The sequence below is a fragment of the Eschrichtius robustus genome, chromosome 4 (assembly GCF_028021215.1).
Source record: "Eschrichtius robustus isolate mEscRob2 chromosome 4, mEscRob2.pri, whole genome shotgun sequence".
NCBI lineage: Eukaryota > Metazoa > Chordata > Mammalia > Artiodactyla > Eschrichtiidae > Eschrichtius > Eschrichtius robustus.
The window spans coordinates 88,366,649-88,386,441 of record NC_090827.1 but is presented as its reverse complement, the minus strand read 5'-3'; the positions used below and the strand labels follow the sequence as shown (position 1 = coordinate 88,386,441).

At 37.0% G+C, this 19,793-nt stretch overlaps 1 protein-coding gene across 3 annotated transcripts in view; it reads left to right on the top strand.

The window, feature by feature from the left end:
* Window positions 1-3,555: 3,555 nt before the first annotated feature.
* WDR19 (WD repeat domain 19) overlaps window positions 3,556-19,793 on the top strand; it is an 83,836-nt gene continuing 67,598 nt past the window's right edge. For 2 of the 3 annotated variants that reach the window (XM_068543090.1, XM_068543089.1), the window contains exons 1-6: window positions 3,556-3,637; window positions 5,975-6,066; window positions 6,357-6,422; window positions 8,385-8,510; window positions 12,821-12,936; window positions 16,400-16,515. In XM_068543090.1, the coding sequence (XP_068399191.1) occupies window positions 3,632-3,637; window positions 5,975-6,066; window positions 6,357-6,422; window positions 8,385-8,510; window positions 12,821-12,936; window positions 16,400-16,515 (522 nt within the window). In that variant the 5' untranslated portion in view covers window positions 3,556-3,631. Of the gene's footprint in view, window positions 3,730-5,974; window positions 6,067-6,356; window positions 6,423-8,384; window positions 8,511-12,820; window positions 12,937-16,399; window positions 16,516-19,793 lie in introns of all 3 variants that reach the window. The other variant, XM_068543091.1, reaches the window with a different exon arrangement.

The following is a 19,793-nucleotide window of genomic DNA, read 5'->3' as shown; positions in this document are numbered from 1 at the left end:
CCAATCCAAGAACATGGTATATTTCTCCATCTGTTTGTGTCATCTTTGATTTCTTTCATCAGTGTTTTATAGTTTTCTGAGTACAAGTCTTTCGCCTCCTTAGGCAGGTTTATTCCTAGGTATTTTATTCTTTTTGTTGCAATGGTAAATGGGAGTATTTCCTTTATTTCTCTTTCTGATTTTTCATTGTTGGTGTATAGCTTCTCTTCTCACTTATGAACTCATTAATTAATTTTAATTAAATTAATTAAATTTAATTTTAATTAAAATTAAAACTAATTTTAATTTCTTAATTTCCTTGGCTATTTGATTCATAGCCATGTATCTGCACCTAGAATCATGCTTGGCACAGAACTGGACAAAAATAATTGGCTTAATTTTGAATATTCAATTATATATATATTTTTTAAAAATAAATAAATTTATTTATTTATTTATTTTTGGCTGCTGTTGGGTCTTTGTTGCTGTGCACGGGTTTTCTCTAGTTGCGGCGAGCAGGGTCTACTCTGTTGTGGTGTGTGGGCTTCTCATTGCAGTGGCTTCTCTTGTTGCAGAGCACAGGCTCTAGGCATGTGGGCTTCAGTAGTTGTGGCTCACAGGCTCCAGAGCGCAGGCTCAGTAGTTGTGGCACATGGGCTTTGTTGCTCCGTGGCATGTGGGATCTTCCTGCACCAGGGCTCGAACCCGTGTCCCCTGCATTGGCAGGTGGATTCTTAACCACTGCGCCACCAGGGAAGCCCCAGATATTATTTTTGAACACACTATCTTTCTCTAGCTATTGTTAGGCTTATTAGACTTCCTTTGTATATAATATTGGTAGGAAATTATTTATTTCCTCAAATGGCTATCATTTTAAAGTTTGGAAGTGTAAATGATAAACTGGAGGCAAATTATAAGATGATCAAACAATATTGGCATTTCCTGGAAGTGTAGTATGCAATAAAAACTTTCTGAATTTATATCTATTTATCTTTAAAATCTGAATTCCACCTAAATTTCCTAGTTTCTTTATCTGTACTTAGTGTTAAATGTCATTATTTTCCATCCCCAACCCCATGCTATCCCTCTTTCCCTTCTCCTTGGAAGCTCTCCTCTTTCTCTCTTTGGAAAAACATTTTTCTGATATTATAACAAGTTATGTTATTCATTTTTCTCAATATCCTTTTGAGAAGCTTCATACCATTTTTACCAGCTTTTATAGCAGATTCTGACAAATACTTTCTCATAATGCCATACTTTTCCAGATAAATTAGAGGTTCCTGAAGATTACTATAATAACATATTTATTTATACTTAAATAAGGAATCAATTTTAAGTTGTATAGCTTATTTTAAAAAATAGCTCTGTGCACTCTAGAATTACCCCTTCCCATAGATTGTATAACAGATTGGCTAACTCTTCAGTGAATCTCTCCCAACAAATGGACACCAGATCCTTTCCCAGATGTACAGGTTTAATCATGTTCCTGGTTCTTAAATTTTAGAATGGGAAGCTGTATTTCTCTTCTTTCTGAAATATTTTACATAAAATTTTGTATTCAGGTGAGGATACACATATTTCCAAGGTATACAAAAACTTCCAGAAGAATACCACAACTAAAAATATTTTTATCAATTTTCAAGTTCCATTATAGATGAGAAAAGTGAATCTTAGGGGGAGTTCCCTGGCAGTCCAGTGGTTAGGACTTGGCACTTCCACTGCCATGGCCCAGGTTCAATCCCTGGTTGGGGAACTAGGATTCTGCAAGCCGAGGCGCAGCCAAAAAAAAAAAAGAAAGAAAAGTGAAGCTAATAATTATCGCTACAAGGCAATCATATTACAGTATATAAATGTGTCAAATTAACATGTTGTACACCTTAAATCTACACTATGCTATATGTCAAATATATGTTTCAATTAAAAAACAAAAGTGAAGCTGAGAAAGTTAAGGACATAATCTGTTACTAACTGGTTGTTACTGGGTTCAAATCAGTTTGTCTGCATCTTCCACCTTGTACCTCATTACCTCTAAGTATCCTTTCTCTTTTATCCACCTATTGAAATCCTACCTATTCTGTTAGCCTAATGAGAAAAACAGAATAATAAAAAACAAAAAACTAGGCATTAATTAGGATCCCTGTTTTATCTAAAATAATAATACCAAATGCTCCTTGCAGCTTAAAAATAATGAATTGAAAAGTGACTTTCAGAGGCACATACTTGGAAAAGAATTGTTGCTTTGTAAATTTAATCAACATAAAAAGGAATACAGACTGTTTTTAGTATAACAAGTATGACAAAAAAGTGGAGAGGATTTAGGAAACAAATATGGAAAGAACAGTGGCCTCAAAGTGTAATCCCCAGATGGGCATAATCAGCATCACCTGAAACGTGTTAGAAATGCAAATTCTCCACATCAACCCCAGAAGGACTAAATCAGAGACTCCAGATGGAACTGAGTAATCTGTGTTTCAGCAGGCCCTCTAGGTGAGTCTGACACCCACTAAAACTACCAGATACACAGTAAAGTTAGAGAACGAATTTTTCTAAATGATTCAGCCTCAGAAGCAGTGGAAGGAGTTGAAAAAGTTAATTTTCTTGGTATGGGGAAACTAAGAACTTTTATTAGGATTGTACGCTTTTCTATTGCTCAGTACTAAGCACCCTAATAAATGTGTTATATTATTTGACCTAAATAAATGTGTTAAATACACACATATATACCATAATTATAAATACATAGTAAAATTGGTATAGATAGGGGCAAAAAATAGAGGGAAATATGCCCCCCCAAATTAATATGTTGATGTGGGATTTTTATTTTCTTTCTTTTTAACTAATTCTCCCATATCAGGTGAGCATAATACATAGAAATTTGTACGCTTTTCTCCTGTTAATTGGTCTTACGTCAGTTTAATTCTCAGGCCGTAAAGGTAAAAGTAAAATTTTGTCTCACATTCCCTAAATCTAGAAAGTCCCATTCACTCTGTTTTAAATACTACAAGGACAATTTCTGAGTTTCTACTTCTCTAACCTTTTTCTCCTTCACTCAATCACCTATTAAAAACATCTCCGTTTAAATGTGCAGGTCTTGCACCCAAATTTGAACATCTGAAGATACAAATATATCCCCAGCAGAAATCAGTCTTCAACTTTAACATCCCTTTAATAGCTTCAGAGTGATCTCTTTGCGTGGATTGCTTAAGAGTATTGCCCCATGAACCAACTCTCCCCTCCTTTTATCCACACTCAGCTCCTTTCTTTTCTTGAAATTCTCAGCGCCCTCCTCTGGCTACTATTGACTTCTTAGTAGCCGGGGCCGAAATTTACGCAGGCGCTTTCCAACGTCTCACAGAGTCAGCCTCCCCTGGGTCGCATCCAATCAAGGCCCAGCCAGAAAGCAGGGGCGCAGGAAGCCCTCGCGAGGTTCAACTTCTCTGGGCCTTGCTTCGCGCGCATCACGTGATCTCAGTCCACGCCTCCCGCTCTTCCTTGCGGAGGTCGCTACTAGGCACTGTCATTCAGCTGGCGCTCGCTGATTGGCCATTGCTCGCGCGGTCTCCTGGGTGACGGGAACGCGGTAGCCTTCTTGGAGGAGACTGGGTGCGCCTGCGCACTTGCTAGATCGCGCGGCTGCTGCTTGAGCTTTGAGATGAAGGTAAATAACTTACGAACCCCGGGGGAGCGGGAAGAAGCCCGCCAAGAGTCGCTTTGAGGATAGGAGCTTGTGACCTCCCTTCGTCCTCCCGAGTGCGTGAGAAGTGGGGAAGGGAGCGGGGCGAACAGGGAAGGGGAGAGCAGGGGCGAAGTTGAAGGAACAAGGGAATAGGAAGGAAAATTGAAGAGGAGAAGGCGGGGAGGGAGGCCTCTCATTTCTGGGACCGCGGATGGAGTTGGTGCTTTGCGGGAAGAGGGAACCCCGCCACGGCTGGAAATGAGCAGACTGGATCTGAAGAGAGCCCGAACTTCGCACGGTGGAAAGAACGAGTTGTGTGAAAGCGCTTGGAGGGTCGCGGTGAAGTTGACTCGTTCGGGTGTCAGGAACTGCCTCATTTCTTGCAGCTAAACACCTGGCAAGCCGCGCGACTGCTCAGCGCCTTAAAACGTGTGAAAAGCCTGCGAAAAAATAATCTCAAATTGTATTGCCTGTGACTGGTGCAATTTACAGATCACCTGGTGGCGATGTACATGATTCACGGGGAAATCTGCACACGCAGGTCTCAAGCTCTAGAGCGTCATCCTCTGCACACAGGGTTTCTAGGCTTGGGCTTCTCGTGAATCCCATTCCCCGGTCACTGGCTGCAGATCATTCACCCTTCGCTTTACCGAGCAATATCCCCTTACACACACACACACACACACACACACACACACACGCAATTTTATAAGTTCTGGTGGCTATTAATGTGGAGATTGGAGTTGACAGACTGGTAATGTTAACTCATTTCTAAAGCTCTTCACAATTTATGAAGTACCAGAAGTAAGGAGATATTATTATTTCTGGTTTACAGTTGAGAATTCTGTGTTTGAGGCAATTAATCGACCTGCTTTAAGCCCTACAGCTAATAAATAAAAAGCCAAATATAAATGTTGGTTTTCTGGTCGTGAAGCTAGCACCTTTTCCGGTCCATTGTATGTGTAAGGAGCGTGTGTAAACCTCCTTTGAAGAAAAATAGTTTATAAGATCACAGCCAGAGGAGGTCTACCATGAAGCTGGTAAAATTCAAGTTTAGGGACCCTTCACTTGCATGCAGGGGTTCCAGGGCAATGTGGTCATAAAATTGCAAAAGTAAGATGCTTTTATACTCCTTTTTTTTTAATTTAAGGGTGTCTTCGTGCTCCACAAAACTTGGATGCACCTGTGATTTTAGCGCACCTCTTTTCAGTAGAGGTGGATTTAATCTTTAACATAGTGAATGCCTGTGATTGGTGTTCAGTTTTGACCATTGGAAGAGTTTTGTGTTGCTATTCAGACTGTCAAGCCACCTGCAGTAGTCTCTAAATTTCACATGCCTACATATAGGCATCATTGTTTAACCTGTAATTTAACCTAATGTTAAAATCTACATTTATTCATCCAAACTCGTATGTTCCTAGATGTTCTAGATCAGCACTGTTTCGGTATAAATATAATGTGAGCCAATGTAACAATCTTAGTAGCCAAATTAAAATGTTTTTAAAGAAACAGGTAAGATTACTTTTCATAATATATTTTATTTTACCCAGTATATCCAAAATATTATCATTTCAACATGTAATCAGTATGAAAATTATCAGTGAAGATAGTTTGCATTCTCTCCTTTATAGTCTTTGAAACCCCATGTGTAGTTTATATTTACAGCACATCTAAATTTGGACTACCCACATTTCAAGTCCTCAATAAAATTCCAAGTCCACATGTGGTTTGTGGCGTCCATACTGGGTACACAGTTCTTTATTGTCTAAGTGAAAAGAATGATTTTTCAGTTGAAAAAGTGTCCACCCAATAGCCAAATTAAACACCTAATGATAAAGTAAATGTAACTGATGGGGAAAGGAAAATAATAATTTTGAAGAAAGTATAGACATTTTGTATTTCTATCAGGGTTAATATTTTTTAATAGCAATTTTGTTAAATTTAATCTCCCCAAATCTATGCTATTAATAATTAGCTAAGTTCAAGTTCAAATTATTTAAATTTTTAATAGCTATTAAACACTAAAGCCATACATTTTTATAAAATTAATATTCAAAAACATTCAAAAGCAAAAACGTTTTATAGTAAATGCTCCCATATATATCGAGGTCCATACTTTACTGACCAGATTGTGGTTATTTGGTTGGTTGGTTGATTGGTCATTTTGTTTGTTACATCGTTGACTTCTTTTGGGTAAGCTCTAGCATAAGCCTTCACCATCCTGAATCCTATTGTTTTCATTATCATGTTTTGACATCTTTTCTGACCAACGCTTAATTGTATGTTTTGAAAATATAGAAATTGTGTTGTGTTTTTTAGCGTGTTTTCTCACTGCTAGAAAAGACTTGGCTTGGCACACCAATAAAGTTTACCTGGCAGAAAACATCAGGAAACTACCTTGCAGTAACAGGGTAAGAAATCAGTGATGTTGGTAAATCATCCTGACTCCAAATGGTTGTATGCCCACCTAACTACACTATCTGTTCAGTAGAAATTCTTGGGTGATGACTGAATGGTGGGAAAAGTAATATATTTCCATTAACATCACAATTCATAGAACCTTTTCCCTAGTAATAACTTTTTACATATAAATTATGAAACTATCGTGAGAAAATAAAATCACTTGGGTGTATAAAAGAAACTCTTTAGAGAAATAAGAAGAAACATTTAAATCGTATCTTTGTGTTCTGATTGCTTTTAGAGCTGATCATATTGTGAAAATCTTTGATCGCCATGGTCAAAAAAGAAGTGAAATCAACTTATCTGGGTAAGTACAGTGGTAGATCCAAAACTTTTTCAAGCTTTGTGGCCTAAAAAACCACTGTCTTAAAACTATAATCAAATAGAATTTTATAACATATCTCACCTGTATCTCCTATTTTGCTTTCTCCATTTGCAAAGAGATTTGGTTTTTTATACCATAAACAGTTAATGAAATATGTATATATATAGTATATGAATTAGAATTTAACGTTTATAAACATTCATACATTCACAGTTAAGCTGTAAGACAGAATTATAAATGAGTCCATGTGAAAGAATTCTTATTTAATTATAAACAAGCTTTAGTGTGTGTATATGCAGATAAGCCCATATGGCTGTAGTATTTCCTCTCTAATAGTTACTTTGTGCATACTTCTTAAAGGACAAAAACCTTATTTTAAGGAAGTCATTCTAGACTACAGTAAGCATAACATAAGCATTTTTAATGATTCAGTGTGATCATTCCCTGTATTAGTTATTTTACTGATAGTCTTAGTGGTTATTATGATGTGTAGAGTCCCTCACCTAAATGGTCTTATGCTGCCAAGCTTTTTAAATTCACATCTGCTTTCTGTAGCTTATCGCCACCATCTTTGCAAATCAGGTTGCTTTACTTCTCTCCCACCCACCTAATGCCACCATTTTAGCATTTCCCATTGCTCTCTTTTTTTTATTATTATTAATTTTTTTTTATCCAGTCAACCAAAATTTTATTTTTTATTTTTTTAATGCTATTCTTGTCTGCTTACATTCCTTTTATGTATGTATGTATGTATGTATGTATGTATGGCTGTGTTGGGTCTTCGTTTCTGTGCGAGGGCTTTCTCTAGTTGTGGCAAGCGGGGGCCACTCTTCATCGCGGTGCGGGGGCCACTCTTCATCGCGGTGCGCGGGCCTCTCACTATCGCGGCCTCAGCACAGGCTCCAGACGCGCAAAATCTCTGAAAATATTATAGAAAATTAAGATCCCAAAACATATTTTATTTATTTATTTTTAACTTTTTTTATTTTTGGCCACACAGGGTGGCCTGTGGGATCTTAGTTCCCTGACCAGGGATTGAACCCATGCCCTCTACATTGGGAGCACGGAGTCTTAACCACTGGACCACCAGGGAAGTCCCCCAAAACATATTTTAACAGTTCGAAGAATAAAATAACTGAAGTAATACCCAGCTATCTTAAATGTAAAGCTGAGTATGGCTTAGCCAATACCCAAGAACAGAGGGTCTCCAAATGAAATATAGCATCAGAGAAGGAAGGAAAGGTTAATCTTCAAGGAAGTTCTTAAATTATAATAAACATTTGGAGTAATTTTAAACAGTAAGAAACATGTTAAATAGAGCATTTCCTATTTATAACTATTTTGTTATCTTAATTGAATCACTCTTATTCTATTAAGATATGAAATGAAAATAAACTTTCTTACTCACTATTTCAGAAATCAGTTTTTCTTGTTGTTTGCAGTCCTACGTCTACCCAGCCTTGATCTGTTCAATACACAGTTTATCTAGTTATAACATCATTTCTTATCAGTACCTACTTTTTCCCTCTGTAAATCTGAAATAACCTTTCGAAAGTTGATCATACAAATTTCCTCTTGATTCCAGATGTGATTCCTTTCCAGAGGTGCTTGATGAGTTTGTTTTACCAAAGGGCCAGGCTCTTTATAGGTGTTGAGAAAATCTGCTAACTTATTAGGTATAATTATATTTAATATAGTATATGAAAATGATATTTAAAATAGAATTAAAAATGTTTCCATCCCCTCAACAACAACATAATTGGTGTTAGTTTTATCCAGGCACTGAATGGTGAGTTATATTTCTCACTTTAGAAAGTTTATGACGTATTCAAAAATAGATTGAATGGTCTTGTTATAGACAAAAATCACAAATAGTTGAGTGTTTAAATTTCTTTCCCTACTTGAAAAAAATGCATAGTGATGTTTTGCTCTCTTTTTAAAAAGTAACTGTGTTGCTATGGATTGGGATAAGGATGGAGATATCCTAGCAGTGATTGCTGAGAAATCCAGTTGCATTTATCTATGGGATGCCAACACAAACAAAACCAGCCAGTTAGACAGTGGCATGAGGTAAGGATAACTTTTTTTATATTTTAAATCTTCACTTAGAAATATCATTATTTGCAGATTTGATGCTACAAATACTACTTTTATTATAAAGATGCATTGATAAGTTATTTTCTTATAAAGGAAAAAGTTCATTTCTTTTTTAATTGTTATATATAATCCTATTAATTTTGTTCAGTTAATTAGAATAAAGTTGTTATGATTATAAAATATGACTTCTTAAAAAGTTGCTTTCAATGGAACAGACTAAAATGTCCAAAGAAGAGAGAAAATGTATTTGGGAAAATCTGGAGATGGGATTGGCTGCAGGCATGGCTAGATCAAGGGGTTCTAATGATGCAGTCAAGACTGTCTCCATCTCTCGGCTCTTCCTTTCTCTGTATTGACTTCTTCTAAGACTCTCTCTTTTTTAAATTTTACTGAAGTGTAGTTGATTTATAATGTGTTAATTTCTGCTGTACAGCAAACTGATTAAGTTAAACATATATATATTCTTCTTCATATTCTTTTCCATTATGGTTTATCACAGGATATTGAATATAGTTCCCTGTGCTATACAATAAGACCTTGTTGTTTATCCATCCTATATATGTAAGTCAGACTCTTTTGATGGCTACTGGCAGGTATCAGCTTATACCATTCTTCACAGCAAGTTATGCCAGAGAAAAGAGCATGCCCCTGTCACATTACTAGTGTCCACTCATTTCTTCAGAAGGTCTCTGAATAAGGTAGGCAGGGCCATGGCGTTGATAATCCTACCCAGTGAAGAGTGGAGTGAGGGTGGGGCAGTTCACAAGTGGGAAAAATCCTGGGCAGACAGAATAAATTGCAGGTCTCTGCTAAAATGGAAACCATTTTGCCATATGGAAAAGAAAAACCTGTAGGTATTTACAACTAAAACTGCAATTTTGACCTTGGACAAATTGCTTAACCTCTCTTTAAGCCTCAATTTCTTCATATATGTAAAGAGTGTATAGTAATAATAATCTGCTTCATGGCATCATGTGGCCTGCAGGTGGGCAGGAAGAGATCACACACATACCGTAAGATTAGACTATACTTTTCCAACTTACTTACCAAGGAATAACAGAGCAGGACCAAACATCACCTTAGCGCAGGTTCTCTTGACCCTCCAAAGTGACGCACGAGACATGCATCCACAGGCAATAGTGTCTGAACAACATCAAGTCTTGCTAGGTCTGAGAACCTTCATTTCTATTTCTGTCCTTTAACACTTCGGTACATCACTTTTCAGAAGGATTTTACACACCCTGTGTACTTCCATTCAAGAGGATGTTTATAAACATCAAGTGTTGCTTCTTGAACCAAATTGAGCATCAGTGAGGCCACATCCTGACCCAGAGAAAAATGCATAATTAATCCCAGGTGTTTCGAATTGGCAGCTATCCCTCCCACTGTCTATCTTCCCCCGCTTCCATTTTCTCACATCATCTCAGGATTGTTGTGACAGTTAATTGTATGCAGTGGCCAGGCACCAAAATAAGAACTGAGGGAACAGTAGATGTTATTGTAATTATCAATAAGGTAAAATTAAGGGTGTTTTACTGTTGCTATTAATATTTTAATGTCTAAAGGCCTTTGGCTATAGAAAGGTATACCTACTACTATTTGTTTTTTTGTTAATGATCAATCTAATATATCATGATAGTTAACAATTTTGAATATCAAGTTTGCAAAATTTTCTTAAATATTTTGCAAACTTAAGTTTCCTTTAAACAATTAAAATTTCATTTACAAATTTAATCTGATTAGATTCTTCTGTGCACTTCAAACAAATAATTCACAAAGCGTCAAATATAATTATTACAAAAGTTGCTGCAATGCCACTTAACTATCTTAAATTATTAGGTTAGCACAATGGGTTGAATTTATTTCATCATTTTTACTAAATGTATTTTTTCTACCTTTTTAAGATTATAGTGGTACTTACCCTGATCCTACCTAGGCCTACAGCAGTAATCACTTAGTTTTTTACCTGGGATACATCAGTCTTTTCAGAGAATCTCTGAGTACAGCATCTGGTTCATCAACCAGTTGATTCTTGGTTGGATCATGGGACATGGTTGCTTCTCCCAAGGCCATTCACACCCGAGTACTAGTCGCCCTACTCAGCTTCTTTTCTAATTGACCTTCAACTGTCATATCAGCAAGAATTTTATAAACCTGTGCCTCTCACATAGGTTGCCTTTTTTTGTAGCCAGGTGCATTTTCCTATAATAATATATTCATTACATTTTTCTTGGCCAGAAATATGTGTGATTATTATATGTTGGCCTGATCTGTTAGCATAATTGGAAACATATGTATGTCTTAGGATCTTACTGTACTTTGTAGGACCTTCTAGAGGTCTTATCTTCTAAGAGAGGAAAGATGAAGCCCATTCAGCTAACTCTTCTTTTGAAGACATTTGATTACTTGATCTTCTTGGAATACACTATTTAACCCTCTTTCTAGTTGGTTGTTGTGTGACTGTTAGTACTGATAAACTATTGACTGGACTAATACTGTTACACTACTCTTACTGTATGTGACCACAGTTGCTAATCAGACCTTGTTCTTGTCATATAGTTCCTCTTTTCTCTGGTACTATTTAGCTCACTCCAATTTTTTAAATTCATGTTTTCTGAGCAGCAGACTCCAAAACAGGATTAAATGTGTAAGGTGTTTATCACAGGAAATATCTGTGAGGGAACAGGGAGGGAGAAGAGGTTAGAAGAGCCGTCAGACCACAGTGCATGTCTGACCCTTGTAAAGGAGAGAGGGAAGAAAGAAAGGGGGGGTAGAAACATCTGGGACCGCAGCACAGTTCTAAAAAGTTCAGCTAGGCCCAGTCTGAGCCAAGGTTACCATCAAAGGAGCCCTGTACCTCCCAGGAATGGGCCTCAGCAGGACCCCTGCCATGCGCAGTCATTGTCTGGGAGCAACCCGTGGGAAGGTGTGGTCCCAGCATGTTGAGGTGATGGATTCCAATGCCTAGCAGCTGGGGGCCTTGGTCAGTTACACTTTCTATAGTTAGAGATCTGAGAGGCACGTTCTCAGGGCTGCTGTACCTACTTAAACTGAGAGATAAATGCATATTTATCTTTTATAAAATATGTACTTAATATCTTTTATAAAGTATACTGTATACTTAATATATTCAATAATTGTAAATATATACTCAATTGAAGAAACCTAGAAGCCCGGTATATTAATACTTCTTATTAAAATTAATTTTTACTAAACATTTTATTACATTCACTTATTATTACAACTAACTTTTCCTATGCTTTAAGTGAACTTTTGTCTTCCAAGTATCATTAGGTTTTATGGCCTGTCACAAACTCAACTTGTTTCAATTAAATATGTAATTTTTAATGCTCAAATTCCCCTAATTTAGCCAGAGGAGTACCCTTTAAGCTGACTCTTTTGTCCTTTTATTACTGCCCTCAACATTCTTGAAAGCTGTGCTGCTTTCTGAAAACAGTAGCTTGATCTATCAGACTCGAAAAGTTTAGCTGCATCAGAATCACCTGGAGAGTTTATGAAAACACAGCCAGCTGGGCACCACCCGCAGAGTTTCTCATGCAGTAGGACAGGGGTGGGATCTGGGGACTAGCATTTCTGAAGTTCCCAGGTGATGATGCTGGTCCTGGGATTGTATTTTCATAACCACTTTTCTAGATCCATTGTGATTTCTTTCCTCAATGTATAAATGAGCTACTCTCCAAGGAGTCTTGATTCCCTTTAGTAGAGGATTGTATACAAGTTCAACCTTTGGGTCCTAGAATGCACAGTAAGAACTGGTGGTAGGCAAACGTGCTTTCTACCTCCTTCTGAGCTACTCTTAACAGTGACAGAGCTGGGAAATATATGTCCTTTTTCATGAATCATGAATTCCCAATGCTTTTTCCAATTTAGTATATCGTATAGTTGGACACTACTTTTTTTTAAAGCATGAGATGTTATCATCCATGAAGATTTTTACCACAATTAGAGTTACAACTATCATTAGTAGACAAATTAATAAGTATCTCATCATGAGTCATCTGATGAAATTTGAGATTCCATCATGACTGAATTGAAGCCTATATTCATCATACATTTGTATTTTAAGTCTCACTCACCTAAGATCATTTTATAGTGTCTCAGAATGTCTTTAGCACTTCTTCGTTGTCCTAAAGCATTAAGTTGTAATTTTGTACTTCAGCTTCTAAGTAGATGTTAAAACTATTCATGAAGTACTTTTTAAAAGGACTACTTAGGGGGTTATAATTGTGAATTATTTAGTAATTTGTATCTTAATGTTACAGGGATCAATTGTCTTTCCTTCTTTGGTCAAAATTTGGAAGTTTCCTGGCTGTTGGAACTGTTAAAGGAAATTTGCTTATTTATAATCGTCAGACATCTCGAAAGATTCCTGTCCTTGGTAGGTTGTAGCTGGAAACACTGCTAAATATTTGAGATGCTTTACATAAATGTAAATTTTACCACCTCAGATTTCCCTGATATTGCAAGAGAAATTTTGTAGTTTAAAATTAAGACTTCCCTGGTCAAGCCATACATCTATCTAAACTAGAAGATCCATCTTCACTACCTACTAAGAGTTTCCCAGGCTATGTAACTGGTTGCCCTAGGGTGAGCCTGTGCCTTTGGACACCAGTACATTAATAGCATGGCTTCCAACTGTCCCTTTCTCACCCAGATTGTGCCTCTGGCATGGAATAGCTCAGATGCATATCAACACATTAGTAGATGGGCTAAAACATTTGGTGGCTTCTTGGACAGAGTATGTCCAGATTCCTAATTCTGACCCCTCACTCTCTCCAAACACCAATTTAATCTAGGAGTGGACTTCGAGTTATATTTCCCTCAGGGTGTATGACTGGAGGGTATGTGTGTCTAATCCTTTGACCTTCTTGGTTCAGTCTCATTGATTCCCCCAGCCTCTGGTCACCTAGCATCTGCCCTCGGACTCCCCAGGAGGAAACAGTATCGATTCTTTTCAGTTATTGTAACATCATGCTGGTGAATGGTGAAACAGTGGGCTTAATTACATACAGGTGGCCAATATAATTTACCACTAATGAAAGAATTAAATCCTGGAGATAATAGTGCCCACAGAATACTTGAGAAAGTGCCTTTCAATTAAGGACACTTGTTCATTTCAAATTATTTTCACATATATGTATATCTTTCATAGGAATATTTTTAGTGCTCTACCTAAACAGTTATGTCATTGATCCACTTGAAAAATTAAACTAAAAACTTTTGAGTTACAAAACTCTGCTTTCACCATATAAATTAGTTTGACTTAAGTAGGCATTTTCTGTCTCCCACTTCATTTACAGGTATATTCTACCAGTTAACTTATAAGCCCTAGAAATTTTGACACTTGAGGTATAAGAAAATAATTTGTCAAAGCATGATTATTTTGTGTCAGTATCTGTCATATATACATGATTTTATATGTGATCTTTGTATTTAATATGAATATTGATTCTAATCTCAGCTAATTTAATTCACTGTGTAAAATGGAAAAGATTCAGGCTAATTATATATTTTAGGTCCTTTAGCTGCCTCTTTTAGAGTTAGTTGTGATTTGTGGCTCTGCTTTTCTTCCTTTGAAATAATTTACTTTCCTAAAACCAAGGCATTTCACTTCCAACAGCAGCTGCACAAATGCATGGTTTTTACAGTAGCTAATGTCTGTTACCTTGTTTCATCATGCTCTGATTTATTTCCTTGAACTAGACTAGATATAGGCAGTTCTCACTTTGCATGCTTCTAACATGCATGAATTTCATTGTTCACAGTGTACCTAATATTGCCAGTCTCCCAATAACATGATTTACATTTCAGTGGCCATAGTATGGTAACTATAAGTTAATACTAATTAAATGAGTCAATACATGTAAAGTGCCCAGAACACTGTTAAGTAAGCACGCAAAACATGTTAACTGTTATCAGTGAAGTTAAGGCTAACCTGAATTCTGAGCACTAGAAGAAAAGGAGAGATTTTCTTCTCCCTTTCTTGAGTATAGAAAGAAGTTTGTCTTTGGCATCTTTCCACCTCTCTTCACGTACTCCTTTTTTCCCTTCTAACACCCATTACTTTGGACACCCAGTTCCAGTGTACCACTTAAGCCACTTAATCTATGATCAGCAAAATCTCCTGTTTCCCAGTCTCTTCTCTGAATGTTCCCTTCACTTTTGTGCTCTGGTCTTCTGATTTGAAATACTACCTCTGTAGTCCCATATTTATCTCTTCCAAACTCTAGACTCATACATCCAGCTGCTTACTCAACATCTCCAATGAGATTTCTAGTAAACACTTCAAATTTAATATCACCAAAACCAATAGTTTTCCCTCTCATCATTGATGGCATTCCATCCTTTTAGATATTTAAGCCAAACCTTATCGTCATCCTTGACCCTTATCTTTCTCCTACTTTCCATACCTAATTTGCCAGAAAATCTAGTAGGGTCTATCTCCAAATATCTCCAGAATCAAGACTGTTCTCATCACCGTTACTGCTGCCACCGTGGTGTGGGGCTCAGACATCTTTGACCTGAATTTCTGGAATATCTTAACTGGTCTCCCTGCTTCAGATCTTGCCCTGCTATAGAATATCCTCAACCCGGAGGCCACAGTGAGGTTTCTGCTCGGAACTCTCCAGTGGCTCTCCATGTCACCCAGGGTCAAAGTCCTCACTATGGCCAGCCAAGCCCTCTGTGACCTGGCCCTTGGCGACTCTCTGACTTCACCTCTTACTCATCTTCCGGGACTTCACAGCCATACATACTGTCCTCCTACCTGAGCCTCTAACACTCGGCAAACTCTGGCCTCAGGGTCTACTCTCTTAACGACTATTTATTTAGAGCCTGCCTTCTGCATACATACTGTATTAGGTTCTGTAAGGGGCACATGAATAAAATAAACATGATCTCTGTCTCAATAACAGCTAAAATAGCTAACATTTATATAGCATTTCCTATATGCCTGGCACTCTTCTAAGTGCTTTAACTCGTTTGATCCTCAACCCCTATGAGAGAGCTCCTACTATTATCCCCAATTTTTGGATGATGTGACTAAGGAATAGAAAGGTTAAGTCACTTACCCATGGTTTTGCAGTAAGTGGTGGAGCCACGTATTCAAAATAGGCAGTCTGCTTCTGGAATCTGTATACTTAATTAACCTTGGGGCTCTTGAGTATTTATCTATCCCAGGACCTTCAACAAATGCCCTCAGTGTCAGGCATGCAATTTCCACCCCAAAATGTGCTTTTTGCACTGTCTAGATTGCTCAATAAAAAAAGTCCTGATACTTAGTGGCTATCTAATATCCCTCACTAGCTAAATGAGTCAATTTTTAACACAAGTCTCACTAGGGTGCCTTCATATTTGTACCTCAGTGTCATCATGAATCATTGTATGTCCTTTAGTTATATACAAATAGTCAAAACTGTGACGTTGAATCTGCTTATGCCAAGGGTCTCCCACACTGTGAAGCTGAATATAGTAAAGATAGCTTTGGTGCTTTGAGATTTAAGCACATTTTGTGCTTAAGACATTATTGTGATAGGTTTGGTTATATGGTAAACAAACAAACTTGTCAAGGGGTGTAATATCTTTTTACGTTAGGACCTATGCTCATATGCACATAAAAAATTGGAAAACAGGATTGCCCTCATATGCCTGTATCTTGATTTACAACTTGGTAATAAACTGTTTTAAATAAGGTTGCTTAGACACTAACTGCTTTGATGAGATTTAAAATTTCTTGTCTGTTTAATTTCCATAGTATATTACCTAAACTTTCAGATTAACATCACAGATATCTAAAATTTTTTTTGAGAAATCAATATGTACAAAAATCATCTCTTTTTCAGGAAAACATACTAAGAGAATCACATGTGGATGTTGGAATGCAGAAAACATGCTTGCTTTAGGTGGTGAAGATAAAATGATTACAGTTAGTAATCAGGAAGGTGACACGATAAGACAGGTAATACAGTAACATCTCTTTGGTCTGCTATATTCAAATTTTCTTCCAAAACAAAGTTTGCCCTATCAAACTGATCTATAAAATTTAAAAATCTCTTTGTGAGATATGTATACAATAACTTCACATTCTGAACATCAAATTTTTTTAATGTATTAGGACATTTTTCTTTAATATGAATACTTTATCCAAATATCCTCCTTTGTACATTTCCCATTGGCTAGTATTAGCATGGATTATTAGCTCTGTGGTTATAGTCAAACAGTATATTTGTGAAATAACTCTTATTTTATATATGTATATTTACAACGTAAATGTTAACAACTGGACTCAGAGTCAGGTAATGTAATCAGCTGCCTGATTCTAAAGCCCACTCCTTTAGCAGATATGTTAAATTGCTTCCAAACTAATCCTAATTAAATTTAATTTTAGGGTTAAATTTTACTGATGTTCAAATTTCCCAAGATTGATTAGATCTTCAGAGGCTCCTCTCAAGGGAATTTGTATTACCCATAGCTATAGAAGCTCACCAGTGGCAAAATTTCACTTTGGATGACTTGGCTTATGATTTATTACTTCTAGAGCAATGTTGACATTCTTTGAATACCTGCTAGTTACATGGCACTGTGCTATGTACTGTAGAAGAAATATGAAATATGACTACAGAAGAAATATGAAATATGGCCCTATATTAACTATCTATTGCTGCATAATAAATTACCCCCAAAACTTAGCAGTTTAAAACAACAAACATTGCTTTGCAGTTTTTGTGGATGAGGAATCCAAGTGCAGCTAAGCTGGGTGCTTCTGCCTCAGGGTCTCTCATGAGGCTGCAATCATTTTATCAGTCTGAACTGCAGTCTTATCTGAAGGCTTGACTGGGGACCACAACAAAGCAGCTGGCAAGAGAGTGAGAATAGTCATTCAAGACTTAAGCTGCAATCATTAATAAATAACCTGATCTCAAAATTATTTTTGCTGTATTCTGTTCTCTAGAGGTGAGTCACTAGGCCCAGCCTACACTGAGGGGCCGGGATGGGGATTACACAAAGGCATGAACACCAGGAGGTGAGGATCATTCCAGACCATCTTAGAGGCTGCCCACCATAGGCCCCCTACTCTCAAGAAGAGAAAACTAATCATGATTAAACATATATCGTCTTATATGATTATCAAATTGTGTGATATAGCTTACAAGTCCTATAACATTTGTGAGATAGAGGAGATAAATGAAAGTTGGATTGTGAATCTGTAAGAGAGAAGATGATCTAAATCAGTTAGGGTATAGGCTAAACTACTGTAACAACGAGACCCAAAATTACAAGGACTCTAAGAATATGGTAGTTTGGGTAGTTTTTCCTCTTTTTTTCTCATAAAACAGAGAGGGGTAAGCATGTCATCTATGTATCTCTGCTTCTCAAGGTTGTATAAAGTCCCCCTTCCTTCCTTCCCCTCCCTTCCTTCCATCTTATTGTTCTGCCATTTTCTAGGGTGTTTTGCCCTCATGTGCATGGCTAAAGCAAGCATACCAGCACCTCATTTCAGCCCCAGGGAAGGGAAAAAGAGAAGTGGAGTGCAAGAAATTTGTGAACGACCTAATCTGGAAGATGCAATCATAATTTCCATTCATATCATATGACCAGAACCTAGTTATATGGTCACACCTTGCTGCTGCCAGGGAAGCTGCAAATTTAGTCTGCCTCGGTGATCATGTGCCCTGCTAAAACTTGTTTTAATGGGTGTTGTAAGACATTTAGCAGTCGCTGTCATTCACTCCAAGCAGAACAGAACAAAGATAAGAGGAAAAACTTATTACAGCTTGTTCATGGCTTATTCCAGACTGGACTGACTGAAGATTTGGGCTTTGATTGAGAATTTATAGAAGATAAGTCTGAAGAAGAAAGTTGGTTCTTATATCTGGAAAGCTTTGAAAGTGAGATAGAAGTAACTCAATTATGTTGAGCAGACCATAGCATGATTACAGTGGTTCTTAAGGAAGGTTAATATGGCATTACAATAAAGATGTTAAAAACATATATATATATAGCATTACTGTAAAAAATAGTTTCTAGAAACCTTGTAATTTTGGTCCATCTATATTGGTGTCCTTTAGAATTAGAATGCTACAGGTCCCCCTTGTATCCATATCACACATCATCAGTAGATATTGGCATTTTTTTTCTTCACTGAATCAAGACCTTAGAATACTTTTCCACACATAACATCCAAGGAAGCCACTACCACTGAGCCATTATTAACATACAAGACAACTATTTCCCATTTTTAATCCCCAAGAAGTATGCTTCCAGAATTTGGCATACTACTTAAGTTATGATGCAGTAAACAAAACATACGTTGTAAGTATTGTTTTGTCTGGTATTTTCTCTTCATTGCTTTGACTTGGCTATTCTGCAGAGCACTCCATTGTAACTTGTGTGGATTTATCTTTATTTATCCTGCTGAGGACTTGTCTTGCTTCCTGAATCTGAAGATTGCTGTCTTTCATCAATCCTGGGAAGTTCTTAGTCATTATCTCTTTGAAATTCACCTCTCGCCCTTTCTATTCTGTCTTTCCAGAGCAACTGTTAGACATATGTTGGATCTTCTTATATCTCTTGATCTCTCTTTCATAGTTTCTTTTTGTCGCTCTTTGCAATCTTCAGGATAATTTCCTCAAATCAGTTAACTTATTCTTTCTTCAAATTTGTCTAATCTTCTGTCCATCCCATTGAGTCTTTATTTTAATGGCTCTACTTTTTATTTGTAGAAAGTACTTTGTAGTTCTTTTTAAAATCTGCCTGGACTTTTTAAAGAAAGTGTTGTCTTTTCTTATATTTATGAGTCCTTTTATGTTTTTAGCCATTTTAAATGTATTTATTTTATGATCTCTTTCTGATAATTCTGTTCTTTTTAGATCTGGTGACTCTTCCTCTTGATCCATTGTTTGTTTCTGAGTTTTCTCATTTTGAATTGTGAGCTCATCTCCAGCAGGACTTGACTGTGGAAGTTTTTTGCAGCCTTTGAAGAGGCTTTAGATTCATTTTGGCCAAACACTGCAGGGAGTTTCTAGACCACTCAAAGTATAACTTTGGACCTTAGACCACAATGAGCATAGGAGGGAAAGTCTTTGATTTGAAAAGAATTTTTTCTGACCCAAAGCCCAGCTTGAGCCAAATGGGCTTCCTTATTGTCTCCCTTTACCAGCTACTGCTCTGGATATCTGCAGCATCAGTTTCTGCACACACTTTGGTTTTCAATTTGATCTTTGCTTACGGTCCCTG